At 41.3% G+C, this 14147-nt stretch overlaps 1 protein-coding gene across 1 annotated transcript; it reads right to left on the bottom strand.

Annotated features, from left to right (window-relative positions):
* Positions 1-736: 736 nt before the first annotated feature.
* Zfpm2 (zinc finger protein, FOG family member 2) lies at positions 737-10377 on the bottom strand. Its single transcript, XM_032914674.1, has 3 exons — positions 8821-10377; positions 5772-5996; positions 737-4241 (listed from the first exon to the last, which is right to left on the bottom strand). The coding sequence occupies exons 1-3, from the start codon at positions 8924-8926 to the stop codon at positions 1750-1752; spliced, it is 2823 nt and encodes a 940-aa protein (XP_032770565.1). The 5' UTR covers positions 8927-10377; the 3' UTR covers positions 737-1749.
* Positions 10378-14147: the final 3770 nt, after the last annotated feature.

The raw sequence follows: 14147 nt of genomic DNA, 5'->3' as shown, positions 1-14147 counted from the left end.
TATCACGTGCCTATCACGTGCCTATCACACGCGCCTATCATGTGCCTATCTTGTGCCTCTGAATTGCTGTGCGGTGTGGATGCACATACAGCTGAGAACATTTCCCAGGTCTCTGCCTCTTTCTCATCAGCTTTGCGACTTTGGCTGTTTAAGAATCTGAAACCTCTGGTACTGCCGGAAAATGTGAAGGAACTCAATGTTCTTAGCAGCCCCTACAATGATCTACTTTTTAGCTTTAATTACAACATTAAACATATATGCTGAGTGTAAATTTTTAAACTGAGGTCTGGTTGTAAGCACTAGTTGAGTAGTCTGAATATCAGTGGTGAACAGATAACTGTTTAGATTGTTCTATGGAATTTAAATCCATTGCAGGAACCTAAGATCTGTCAAATGGGGATGCCTGCAATCTCAGTTTGTTGTGGTCGCTGCTGCTGCTGCTGCTGCTGCTGCTGCTGCTGCTGCTGCTGCTGCTGCTGCTGCTGTTTCCAGCCACACTAGTGTGGTGTAGTGTCCTAGGCTGATATGCCTTGAGAATAATTGAGCAAGGCTGAATTAAATAGAATGAATGAAAAACTGGGTGCCACAGGTATTTTTGAGGGAAATTTGCCAACTGAAATTAACATGTAACTGATGATAACGTGCTGCTATTTACTGTTTACTGTGTGGCAATTACAGCTAGATATTTCACCTGCTGCTTCGGGTGAAAAAAAAAAAAAGCCCAGAACATCAAACATCTCCAACAATTTGGAATTTTATTCCATCCATGTACATGCATAGTAACAACATTTGTTGAGAAATTATTTTCTATCAGAAGTAGAACATTATCTTTGTGATCACCAGGTGCAGTATTGCTACTCTTATATTTAAATAGATCTTATATATGAATTAAATTCATACTTGCAGCATTGAGTTTAGGGGTTCGATTTAGACTGTGCCTTTCAAAAGATAAAACTGATTACCGATACTCCGATCCTTACAATACTGCTTCCAGTAATTTTGTTCATTCTTTATAAAGTATTGCATTTAACAGCCAAGGTTTAAAAATTGGGACAGGGCTGCGTCGACGAAAGAAAATACAAGTACTATACAAGAAAAAATTGCCATCTTCGTTTAACATACATGTTTCAGTCTGAGGAAATGGACGGAAATATACGGCTACATACAAATGCAAAGCCTAGAGACTAAGGGACTGTATTTGCTAAAATATAAAGTGCAACTGGAGCCTGATTATCCGAGAATCGAAATCTTAAGGCGAACTTATAGCATGTGTATTTAGAACGTGTTTGCAGGTTATATTTTAGCATATACGTATATCTGCAACAGCATATAAGAAAAAAAATCAGGATACACAAGTGCTTTTGAAGCTATTTCTAAAATGCTCTTCTGTATTGTTTGTGACTATTTTCTTTAAAAGCTACTATACAGTGCAAACCATATGTGCTACACAATAACTATACAATAACATTACAAATGACTTTAATATAAAGTTTTTAAATAAAAATAACATAACCACAGCTATGAATACTGCTGGTAAAATAAATTAATTTTTTTTCTGAAAATGGCACCAATAATACACTTTACTAATGGTCTGTAATGAAATTACACCAAGTCTTCAACTCAGCCATTATGAATTATCTCCTGATCGGCAGATGTAATTCAAACAGCGTCTTTGTTTTCTGGACTGTTTAGAAGAACATACTAAACACGGTACCAAAGGTGACTGCTTTCTTTAGTTACTCAGTTAGTTCATTTGACATGTTCCGCTGCATGTGATGAGCAATAAAACTTCTTGTGAGTTATAAAGTTTGAAAGGTTATTGAACTGGATATCGCATAGCCGGCAGTATTTCCCACTGCTGGGAGCCTGGGTGGAGCCATTCACACCTTTTGCTATGCTAGACAACTGTTCTTCTGCGCAGGGAATTCCTGGGGAGACATTCTCATTTGCAGCTAACGGGTTCTCAGAGATCCACGACGGGGATTTGTGGCCCTCGTCGTGCTGGGCATTCTGGGAAATGTTCTCTTGCGGTGGGTTTGCGGGAGGCCTTTCATCTTGCTTCAGTCCACCATTCACTATGACCATGCCTCTGTTTTTGGGCAACAATGGCAGAGAATCTTTCTTGGGTACCGCACACCCATTTGAGGAGGCCTGGCCTTTAGGAGACTCGTTTTCTGTGTTTGTGTTCTGTTCGACGTCGGTGTTGTGGATGACAAGAGAACCGGCGATATAATCGCTTGACTTTATGCCATAGTATGGAGAAAGCTGGTCGGCTCCTTTCGTCTTCTTTATTGCTCCGGGGTAAAGGCATTGGGGAAGAAACAAATGTTTGTTTTCTTCTTTTGTAGCAATGAGCTGAGCCGCCTCACTGAAGACTTTCAGGCCTTGCAAGGTTGCCAAATGGGATGAAAACAAGTTTCCGTTGGGAGAAGGCTGCTTTGGATTCCCATTCTTCTCACATTTGATCATGTTTCTTTCAAAGCTGACTTCCGGGCTGTTCCGTTCGCTTTCTGGATTCGGAAACACTTTGCCATCGAGCTGACCTAGGTCGTTGCGTTGATGTGCAGTGACAGGGCAGAAATTCTGCTTGTGGGCCAGGTAGTTCTCGACCTTATTGAAGCTGATCTTGCACACGGTGCACTCGTGGTAGTCTAGTAGCCTTTTAGGAGATGCTGTCGTCCGCTCAGACTGCGACAAACACTTTTTGCTGAGATCTATGGGGACGTCCATCTCCAGGCAGGAAACACTGGAATGAGTTGTATCACATTTGGGAACCGGAACACATTTGTTTATGGCCAACGACGTTTCCAAGTGCTTTGAGACAATTCCTGGGAAGATGTCGCATCTCGGGTGGTAGCATTCTCCTAGCCCTTCAGTGGGCTCTTGCGTGGAGCTACAAGGATTGCTGAGGTTGGCTACATCAAGAAATCTCTGCTGGACTAGGGGTGGCCGTTGCTCTTGCTCGGGTAGGCACATTTCGTACATCTTTCTTCGCTTGCGTGTGCGCATGGTTCTCTGCATGGCGGGCACTTTGTTGGAAGCAGACCTCTTTAGCGGAGGGTCATGGCGCGTCGCACAGTAATACTGTTTGTGGACCATATAGGTTTCATGCCTGCTGAAGGTGATGTTACAAGCTTCACAGGTAGTCTTATTTGGGTCACTTTCCCCGTCCACTAAGGGGCCGCTGGGATTTTTCACATCAACGGGCTTTCCATTTATTTTGTCGTCATTGCTGTTGGAGGTGGGCAACTTTTTGGCTTGAGTGGAAAAGTCCTTCTCATGGCCCTTTCCGTTTGGCCCAATCAAATCTAAAACCGTGGAAGAGTTGATGCAGGATGTTTGAAGAAGTGGATTCTCTGGGTCCGGGGGATGAGCCGCGGGGTTGAGAAGGTTTATGGAAGTCTGGCCAGTGTTAGGACTCACAGCTTCCGGTATCTTCTCAGAAACACTTGGAAACTCAGGGGATTTGGCCATCTGCTGCCATCGGCTGCTGCAGTAGTGTTTTTTATGAACCAGATAGTTATCCAGATTATTGAACGTTATGTTACACTCAAAGCACGTAGCCCCTTTGGGCATCAAAGGGCTGTAAATGACAGGAGGGTAGCTACTACTCCCGTGCCTCAGGCGTCGGTGCACCAGCTCGGACATCTTGGCTAAGATCTCTGAAGCTTGAGGGACCATGGTGATATCTTGGGGGAAAGCAAACTGAGACAGGAAAGGTCCCACAGGGAAAGAGGGCCCTAGGTTGGGTTGCACTGGAGATGAGGCAAGTCTAGGGCTGGAAGGCTCAGACTTTATTTTTGTGTAAGAGAAGCTCTGCTTGTTTGCCGCAGGCTGCATCTCTGGTCTCTGATTGGTGAGAAAGAGTTGAGTCTTTTTCTCACACTTGTCCAGCTCGGTGTCTGAGCTTGCATCTTTAGTCGGCATGGCCTTTTGGCTCTGGGAGAGGTCACTTCTGGCCAACAAGTCTGTGGCTGGCTGTAAGCTGTCTTCTGTTCCACTTGGAGAGTGCTCCATGTCGCTTTCTCTGGGAAGTTTGCCACCGGGGACATGGAGCTCTTGGTGCTGCAGTAACTCCCTCTGGGTCTGGAAGCCAAAATGGCAGTGGTTGCAACGGAAGGCAGCTTGAGTGAGATGCGAGAACAGGTGTTGGTGGAAGTTGATCACGGAATCAGCAGTGTAGCTACACACCGTGCACTTCAAACTCGCCCCGGGGGGCAGGAACTCTTCCATTTTCACTCCTGGAAAGACACAGAAAGCAGGAAAGCTGAGTGCCATACCTGTTTGCTTTCGGGTGATGGAAACCTTTCCTAGTGAGCTCAAGCCTTCAACACAACTGAAACAGAAATCCTTCGGATCCTCACCTAAGATACTAAGATTTTGGTGACATCTGTAATAATAATTTCCTAAGCCTCTTCATGAGTGTTATGGTATAGATGGGGGGGAACTATTAGTGATTCTACTTTATGGGTCAATAAACAAACTAAAAAAAACCTAAGAGAATTAATAATAAAGCTGTAAAACATGGAGTTATGTCTAAGAAAACCATCCAAATACTAATTATAGGAAGAGTGACTATTAGAATATTCACTAATATTATATATTTATGTGACTATATAAATATACGAATGGCTACTAGCTACTGAATTCCTACGTGCAAGAAGAAATTACAAGGTTTTAACAACCGCTTGACTCAGCTCATCTTTTACCTTTTATATGAATCTTTTTATTTTTTGGTTTTACTGAATGTGGCTTATCTGTGTCTAGGACTGATATTTGCTGGTAAACACTGGTGGGCTAATAAAGATGGTTAAGAATAGTACCCATGCTTGTTGACCACTGCCTGTTTCCGATCAGTATTGCCACTGACTGTGAAGGTACGCGTCATGGAGATCAACTCCTGCTTCTGTTTGTCATACGTAATGGGAACAGACTCAGTTTATCTCCTGTTTGTCATACCCAATGGGAACAGACTCAGTTTATCTTCTCCATACTGAGAGTTTGAAGCCAGCCCAGTCTACATAAGGAGTACAGGGTGGCCAGGTAAAGAGACAGTGCCACAACTAAACTAAGTTTGAAAAAAAAAACCCTAAAATATTTAAATTTAGTACAATTCTACACATCTTTTTAAAAAGATCAATTGGGATGCCATGAGATTAAGCTAACAACAGATGGGGCCCATTTCAAATGTAAGAGAGAGTAGACTCTACCTTGTTTTTCTTAAGGAATTTAGAGTAGTTTCATGTCATAAAAATCAATTAAGCTTTAACCGTGCATACTCTGGAAACTGAGGGATTTTTTAATTGAATCTACCAAAATAGCGGCTTCAATTTCGTGCAGCAGCACCTTTGTTAATGCACCTACTATTTCCTCCTCAACACATGGGAAGCGCCATGACCACCTCCCAAAGTTCACTCAACACCTAGAGCAATAAATATGCACGGCACTTAAAGAGGGAAAAGAAATGATGCTATTTCGACGAAGAGGAGAATGAATGTAACGATTTGGCTCGCAGTCTAAGCAGTGCCACACAGAGGAGTTGAAGAAATCAGTCCAGTCCTTCGGTTAAAATACGCCGCATCTAAATACTATAAAAGAACGCTGCTTGGCCCAGTAAAATTATGTATGTATGGATGTGTGTACAAATGTCTGTATCTCCATGAATATATTAGAATATGAACATACTATGTATATATGCATGTGTGTACGTATGTATGTGTAGAAAGAAGACAGTACCCCAAAGCAACTGCAGAAACATTAGAGGCCCTTACCACTGTGTGAAGTCAGGTGCATTTCTAGAGCTCGGGCATTGGAAAAGCTCTTGGTGCATTGTGGGAAGGGGCACAGGCTGGAAATCTGATGCGTACTGTCTTCATTTTCTTCAGACACTGGAGCAACTTCTCTTTGCCTCCCACTACAGTAGTACATCAAATGGGCTTGCAGGTTCCGCTCGCTCCGGTACCAGATGCCACAGGACTTGCAAGGGAATATATCCTCTGCAGCAAAACCAGAGACATGTTAGCTGCTGTCTGCGGGGGTCAGGGGGAGTAAGGGGAAAGTAACATTTAACTCTGTCTTTCTGAGTCTGCCCCCAGGTTCTATGGGAGCATAGATTAGATTTCATTTTATACATATGGGTTAAAAAATGCATTTGTACTAGCAATGAGAATTGGTTTGTCTGGTTGGCTAAAAGGTAAGAATACGGTGAGAGCAATTATTGTCTCTGCAGCCTCTGATAGAGGAAACTGGAAGAGTGCCTGAGGGACAGACAGTGGTGTCCACTATGCTTCTGGGGATAGTGATATTGTTAGGGGCCAGTCAGGTAGGCGGTTAGAGTTGATACCTAAGATCTGATGTGAAGGATGAAATGAACTTATTCAGGTGGAGAAAAAGTTTCCTGTCATTTTGATAAGAGCAACAGTGCAGAGAGGAAGCCACCGGACCCTGAGAGGATGTGGGTGAAGCCTGAGTGGTATTGTTGAAGCAAAGGGCAAGATAGAATACAAAGGATCTTGCAGGCTCTTCTCAGAGGCTTTCTTTTTGTCTCTGTGATTATGGGGAATGAGAGGCTAACACGAGTGGAGTCTACTATCGAAGGTAGTCAATGTGGAGGAAACATTCTGTAGGGGTAGAAGGCAGGTGCCATCAATTACGCGAATTATGGCAAGGCTTGAGTTCTAGCCTCAGTGTGTGATTTTGCTCCTCTTATAGCTACAGCTGAGGAAAGCAGAGTTGACTGTCTTGTATGCGACCATGTGAAGCAGTGGCTTTCAACCTTCCTGCTGTTGTGAGCCTTGAATGCAGCTCCTCATATTGGAGTGATTCCCACAACCATAATATAATTTCATTGCTACTTTGTAACTAATGATGCTACTGTTAGGAATTGTGATGGAAACAGTTTTGGAGATGGAGGTTTGCCAAAAGGCTCAACCCAGAGGTTGAGAAACCACTTACATGTAAACCTCCTTCTGTAACATTTGGATGGCAAGGGGACAGAGAAGAGGGATTATAGGGGAGAAGCAGAAATGAGATGACAAGACCAGTACTTTGTAAGCTGAGGCAGTATGGAGCGATCCAACCTGCCTTCCTCTTGAATAGACACATGGCTTTTAAATGCTCTGCAGGGAGTTTTGGGGAATATAGGGTCACATCAGACATATGGAGTTTGGTATTTTTGAAGGAAATAGAGACAGAGGGACGTGTGGGAAAGTGTCAAGAGAGTTCACAAACTGCAGGAAGATCGAGAGGTGTCATGAGTGGACAATCAATGTACGGCTGATGGTGAGAGGACGGAATCTGTGGGATCCTGAACCAGAAGTTAGAGAAAACTCAGGACCAAATGCTAGTTGCAGGGAGACAAGGGCAACTTCAATGGAATGCACGGACAACTGGTATTTAGCCCATTCTTCCCAAGTTAAGAGCATTTACCCTAAGAGACTGCACAGTTTATTAGAGTGTATACATCAACAGTGACATGTCACATGATTGATTTTAGGAAGCAAAGGATAATCTGTGCAGATATTGGGTCACTTGATGCTAATCATCTTCTTTCTACAGAAAGCAAACAGCTATACTCTCATATATAATAAGAATTAATATTACACATTGGGGCATCATAATTGAATAAAGTTATTTGAAATCTCTTGTAATAAAATTACTTTGCCTCGCATCCAGGTTGGTCACATTATTTCATGCTCTATGCAATAAGAACAAAATTAAAAAGAAAAAGAAAAAAGCTATTTCATTAAATAAATCAAGAATTGCTTATGTTAAAAGTCCTTGGCCTATTGATTAAATGCATAGTGATTTAAGAATCACCTGTGAATTTCTTTATTCATTATTATAGTAGGGCATTTTTACAATAATACAAAAATGCTATTGCTATCTAGATTTCTTTTTCATTGGTCTCAAGATCTTCAATGTTTTTTTAAGATTCGATGCATTTTTTTATTACCAACATTAGTATAATTCTACTCTTGCCGTGTGACTGCCACTCAGTTCAGTTTTCCACAGAGAGCTGAATAAAAGCAGATCTTTCTAGAACAAAGGCACTGGGGCCCCTTGACTGTCTACCACATAACATTCTCCTTTGTATGTTCAAGGTATCCAAACTAGACCAGTATTTATCTTAGCAGCATAAAGCCGCCCAGAGATGTTTGCCACGCTGTATTTTAAAGTTCTCCATGAAGTATTAAAACCTTATATACTTATCCTCTATTTTCCTTTTTCCTCCTTTTAATTAACAAATATTTTGATTTGCCCAGGTTCCCAGGACTTCGTCCAGACTGTAAGGGTAAATATAAAAGCTCTATGTATTTGGACTGCTTTATTTGAGGCTACTAAGTAATATTGTTACTTTCGAACAGAATAATAATTGTACATCAGACCCTCACACCAACATACTCTGTATCATTAATGTAATAATAAAGTTTAATTTTTAAATCTATATTCTTTTTTTCAAGTTTTTAAAATTCCATGACATTGAACAAATACAACTTTCGCTACTGGAAAATCGTAAGTGAAAGACTTGTCATTGCTTGCCATTGCTAAGCAAGGTGGAGTACCATTCAACGAGCAAAGAATGACAGGTTTTAGTAGGGGTGACATTTGGGAATCTAATCTGATATAATTGGATTACATGTTTTGCCTGCATTCCCATGTGAGGCAAACGCACGCATGCACGCACGCATGCCCACACGTACACAAACGCGCAGCCACACTGAAGAAAATGTCTGTCCTTAGCTGCCTGTCAGTAGACATTTTTTTCTCCCATAAATACACATCACCCCACAAAGCTGGACTATTGCACTCAGCACTTACTATTGACAATAGCTGTAGGCAAAATAGAAGCCATGGCAGCTTGCTGAGGAAGCAGCTGAATGGAGTCCAGCAGGCGGGCCGGGTACATCCCTTCTGTGAGAGTCATCTGACTAGCAGCTTGTAGCCTTGAGTCAAAGTCCACCACAAAGGCAATTAGTTCTTCACCCTCCGAGATGGCCTTCGTCGTGGTGCACCAAAGCTGACCCCCTGTGGAGAAGGATAGAAAAACAAAGAGTTGATATGGAACAGTGTCTGACTGCACCCAGGACCTGTCCTTCACATGGGTGTGGACCCAGAGTGGAGGTCAATCATCCTGCAGCTGTGTCTCAGTCAGCCTCTGTGGACCAATGTTTTCCTGGTATCGGGCAGGAGAAAACTTGGGAAAAATATAGATAACATCTGTGGAGTTTATCAGTGTCCCAGCTCTCGCCTGAATCAAGAACCTATTATGACATTGGTGTAGTGTTTGAAAACCTGCATGCGAGGGACAAAGCTATAAAACTTTACTGCAGAGAAGTTTTCGAAGCTGCTATTTCATTAACCAATGGAAGAAGCAACTGTTTCTCTCCCTCTTTCCACCTGAAACTTCCTCTGCCAGCATCCCTCTGTCTTTTTCTCCACTGCCCCAATTCTTTTGGATTGTGAGCACAGATACCCCAAATCGTCAAAGAAGCATTCAGAAGTCTGTAGACTCTTAGATGTTAAAGTGCTGTCCTAGGGAAGCTGAGCATGCCTATGTAAACTACCCTGTATGTACTTTTTACTTTGACTGGGCCATCTTATACAACACCCTTCGACGTTCCTTCTTTATCTCCGTTTACCCTGACTGAACTGCCTGTAAAGAAGGACACACCGAAGATTCTTTTCAAAAAGGCTTATTTCAATAAAGATTTGTTTAAATGAAAGGAAACCTTGTCTTCAAACACTGAGATAGACTCTGGTTCTGCATTTCAAATGATCACGTGCGGTGCATTAAAAAGAAAAATTAACTATGTGAGTACATCTTCTAATGTATTGGGATGTGATAGTGAACGCTCATTTATTTAACATGTTTAGACAGGCGAAGCACTTATATTTTGTTATCTCCACTCTCAGGCCTAGATACATATCCCACACAGTTATGTCTGCCGTAATGTGCTGTACTTGATATTTTATAAAGCGACCCCCCCCCTTGGGTATGTATTGGAACGCTGTATATTGTACTCATTAACCAAGAAAAATTGTACCCATTTTGATAAGTCGTATTGCTCTGCTTATCTTTTAGCATAACTGTCATTTCAAGTGCACTTCATTTTTTTCCAGCCTCAGAGATCATGGTTTTTAAACAACTTGTACAAATCTTGCAGTGATAAGAACAGTATATGAGATGGAGGAGTCGGATGGGGAGCTGAGCTTGATGCTTTAGAAACATCACGGGCAATTAAGCCAGGGTTAAAGTCAGCAAGCAAAACACAGCCCTGGAGGGTATGTGTCTGAAAAAGGAAAAGAAAGATTATACTCCTCCAAGTTATGACCAGCGTTACAGCAAGACAGGAAGACAGTAGAACACCACAGGGTGACATGTGCTCACCCCAACCACACTCTGATGCTAATGTTTCTCAAAGCATGCAGGTTTACTGGAGTTGAAATGAAACAATTTTTTTTTTGTTGAAATGATTTTTCCCAGTCACTGAAGCCAAAATTACATCACTGGGGAATGAGAGGGAGTGAGAAGCCTGTGTGGCTCCATTTCCAGGGGCCCATTCTTGCTCTGGGAACCTCTGTGTTTAGATGCTCACATCTTGCTACTTTCAGTAGAGACAAGCTAATCACTTGTGTCTTATCTCTCCTCTGGAACAGTTTATAAAGCCAGCATGTGCAATGAGGGTGGGAAAGGAGAAGCCAGGAACCACAGTCTGGCTTTATTTTCTAGCATGGTCACACAGCCACTAGATTTCAAGCATAGAGTTCAGAATTCTTGGTTAATCCAGCTGTGGTTACCTTTCACAAAAATAAAGCCAGAATGGTTTCAGGTCCTAGGAGAAGGCATCTACCAACAGACAGCTAATCGTGATCAACTCAGTGAGCTACATAGCAGGACAGCAGCTTACCTCTACAAAATATTGAGTTAAAATATCCAATGGATAAACAAATTAAAAATGAAAAATGCCAGTTGTAAAAACCACAACAAAGGTGATTTTACACACCTGAATTTTCAGATGTACCTGTGCTGACTCATATTTTATCATTGCTACCTCTTGTCCCCATTTTTTGTTTACTCAGCATGCAACATTTTGAAAAGGTGGATTAGATTGAATTGGTTGTCTTAAGATGAATTTTTTAACTATTAATTTAACACCCTTTCAGTGAGGTGAAGTGCCTGCTATGTGTCAGGTTGGGCTGTGTACTTTGTGCTAGAATATGTCAACAGATGAATCAAAGTGTGTATCATACTAAACATAACTGAAGCTTCTTGAAGGAATTAGGGAAGCCATCCAAATTAATATTTCACTGGATCTGGAATAAGTCAAAATGAAATATCAAGTGTCTGTGTGAGTAGGAACAGGCAGGTTCATCATTAGCAGACACAGAATGACCATATGGGCAGGTATAGGATTGTGGAAAGACCTGACTTTGGAACAAACCTTGAGCTGAGAGTCTGTGGGAAAAGCTAAGGATCAGGAGAACATGTCTGTAGGATGAATAGAAAGCTACAATTTCAGGAATTTTGTTTGTTGGTTGATATCCTAGTGCTAGCTTGAGGTTGGCCATGGTGAGGGCTATAACATTTATCATGGGATCGGCAAGAGGTATAAATTCAGGGTTCCTCATAAAAACCTTAATGCAATGTGGAGGAGTTTTAAGTGCAAAGTAAATGCAATTTTTATCTGGCTCATGCTGGGGGAGGAGATACACCTTCATTTTAATGAATAAATACATTATTAATATAGATATTTTCCCCTCTCCATAATCTGGAGGAAATTTTATAGGCAGAATATTCTACATACATCGGTGTAGAGATTATTTTACTCATTCAGAAGTCATAAATTCATTAATATGAGGGAGAAAAGAGCCACACTGAAGGGGCAAAGGGAGAAGGGGCTTGAGTGATGTCCTTAGAAGAGAAAGAAAAGAAGGCATTTGAGATATCTATCGCCAAGACTAACTGTGGTGAAATACGAATGGTAATTATGGCCCTATCTTGACAGAAAGCTGAAATGGTGACAGACATACAAAGCAGCAGCAGCAGCAGCAACAACAACAACAACAACACAAAACTGGTATGTGTCAGAAGCATTTCTTTTGACTGGAGATGTGTCCTTTGTTTTAAGCCTGTCAGTTACTCTACAAGGTGATGGTTCCCTCTGAGGGTGAAGAAAACTAAAGCTCAGATAGGTTAGGTTAACTTCCCAGAGATGTGATTTGAGCAGTGACAGAATCATGACTTTTGCTTTGGTCTTCTTAACTTTAAAGTCCAGTTGTGGACCCTTGGGGAGAGAGAGGGAATGAGGGAGAGGGAGGGAGAGGGAGAAGGAGCGTGAGAAGGAGCGTGAGAAGGGTAGAATGTTTACATGTGTGCGCATAATTAATTTTATTTTGAAAAGTCAAAGTTGGAGATCCAAGGAAAAGTGTCTGGGTGAGGATATCTCATTTGTGATTTTGAAAACAGAAAAATCATGGGAAAAAATGAGACCAGCATGCTAGCTCATGTGAGCTCTTAGAAAACAGGCAGGTGGATCTCACCTTGTCCCAGGAAGCCTGGTCTACACAGTGAGTTATGAGCCAGCTAGAACTACAAGTCTTTTTCAAAACAAAAACCAAAAACAAGAAACAAGTAAGTGTGAGAAGCCGTTAGTCCGTTCCACGTGACTGTGGATGCTCTTTGCGTTGGTGAGGTACCTCAGGGAGAGCAGAGAGTACAAAGGAGGACAGAAGAGTGACATTGGGAGGACTTAGGGAGTGAGCAGAAGAGAGAGGTGAAGTCAATGTCAACCACTATTAGCTGGTTTGGTCTAAGTGAAACCATCACTCTAACTTCTCACTGCTCTGAAAATTCAAGAGGAAAAAAATTCTCATCAGATAAGGCAAGGACCAGGGAGCAAAGGAGGCTGTTTCAAGAAAGCAGCAAACTCATTTCCACAAAGAAGGCAGAGGCTACCTCTACCTGTGGACTGTATCTTGAATTAAGACTTGAATTAGTTTCTAGCTTGAGGAGGCCTGAAGGCCGCCCCCTTATTTTAGACCTGGAATATGTGGCCAATTTGAGTTTGCATCTGGGTGCAAGGCAGTTGTTGCATTAGATGCATATGAGTGTTAAGTTTTTTGAATATGTAATATTTAGCCTGGTGTTCAATGAAAACAGTACTACATTTGGTTAAACAGGAACAGAACTATTACTTAAAAGAGTAGAAAATAACAAGCATTGTTTAAAATGTAGGAACAGTTGGACAATTTGAAGGAACGTAAAATTAAATAAGGTAGTGATTCTTAAAAATTGAAAATACAATTACTTGTGATATATATATATACATATATATGTATATATATATATGAAAGAACTGAAGGTATGCTCTTGAAAAGATATTTGAATACACAGCCAAAGAATAATAACATTGTCACAAGAACAACTTAAACATGAAATCAACTTAAATAACCATCAATAGATGAATGGATAAGAAAAAGGTGTCATAATGGACCATGGAGTGCTTTTGCCTTTAAAGGAAGTGATATGTATTCTACAGTGCGATGAACTGTGAGGACAATGTGCTGGGTGATAACAGCCAGTCCACAAAGACAAATACTGCATGATTTCACTGATAAGAGGTTCATAGCGTATTCAAAGGCTAGAGACAGAAGAGGAAATGCTGGTGCCAAGAGAGGAAGACACCAGAGAGTGAAAGTTAGTGCTCAAAAGAAATAGAGGTTCAGTTTTACAGTAAGAAAATTTCTAGAGGTGGATGGTTATATTATCCTGTCACCTAAAAAAAGGGAGGGAGCAAGTTCTGTGATATGTATATCTTGACATAGTCTAACATGCTGTTCAAAATTATAGTCTCACTCCTTTACTAAAAAAGGTCTTGTGAGAACACAGAGCATTTGTACTTTAAGCCTTACTTAAAATTCTTCATGTGACCTTTTTAAGGTTCTTTTCATGAAAGCTTAGAAAAATAAGTCAGAAAATAAAGCATTCATTTCCCAGCCTTTAAATATATAAACCTGATCTGGTTCTTTAGTCAAATACCTGAGGCAACCTGCTTACAAAGAAAAAGAAGTGTATTCTACACATGGTGTTGGAGGCTGAAAGACTGACCATGAGATCTTAGCTCTTTGGACGTGCATGTAACAAA

Source organism: Rattus rattus, chromosome 1 (assembly GCF_011064425.1).
Source record: "Rattus rattus isolate New Zealand chromosome 1, Rrattus_CSIRO_v1, whole genome shotgun sequence".
In the NCBI taxonomy this organism is placed as follows: Eukaryota; Metazoa; Chordata; class Mammalia; order Rodentia; family Muridae; genus Rattus; species Rattus rattus.
The sequence above is the reverse complement of the archived record's forward strand: the minus strand, read 5'-3'. Positions and strand labels throughout refer to the sequence as shown.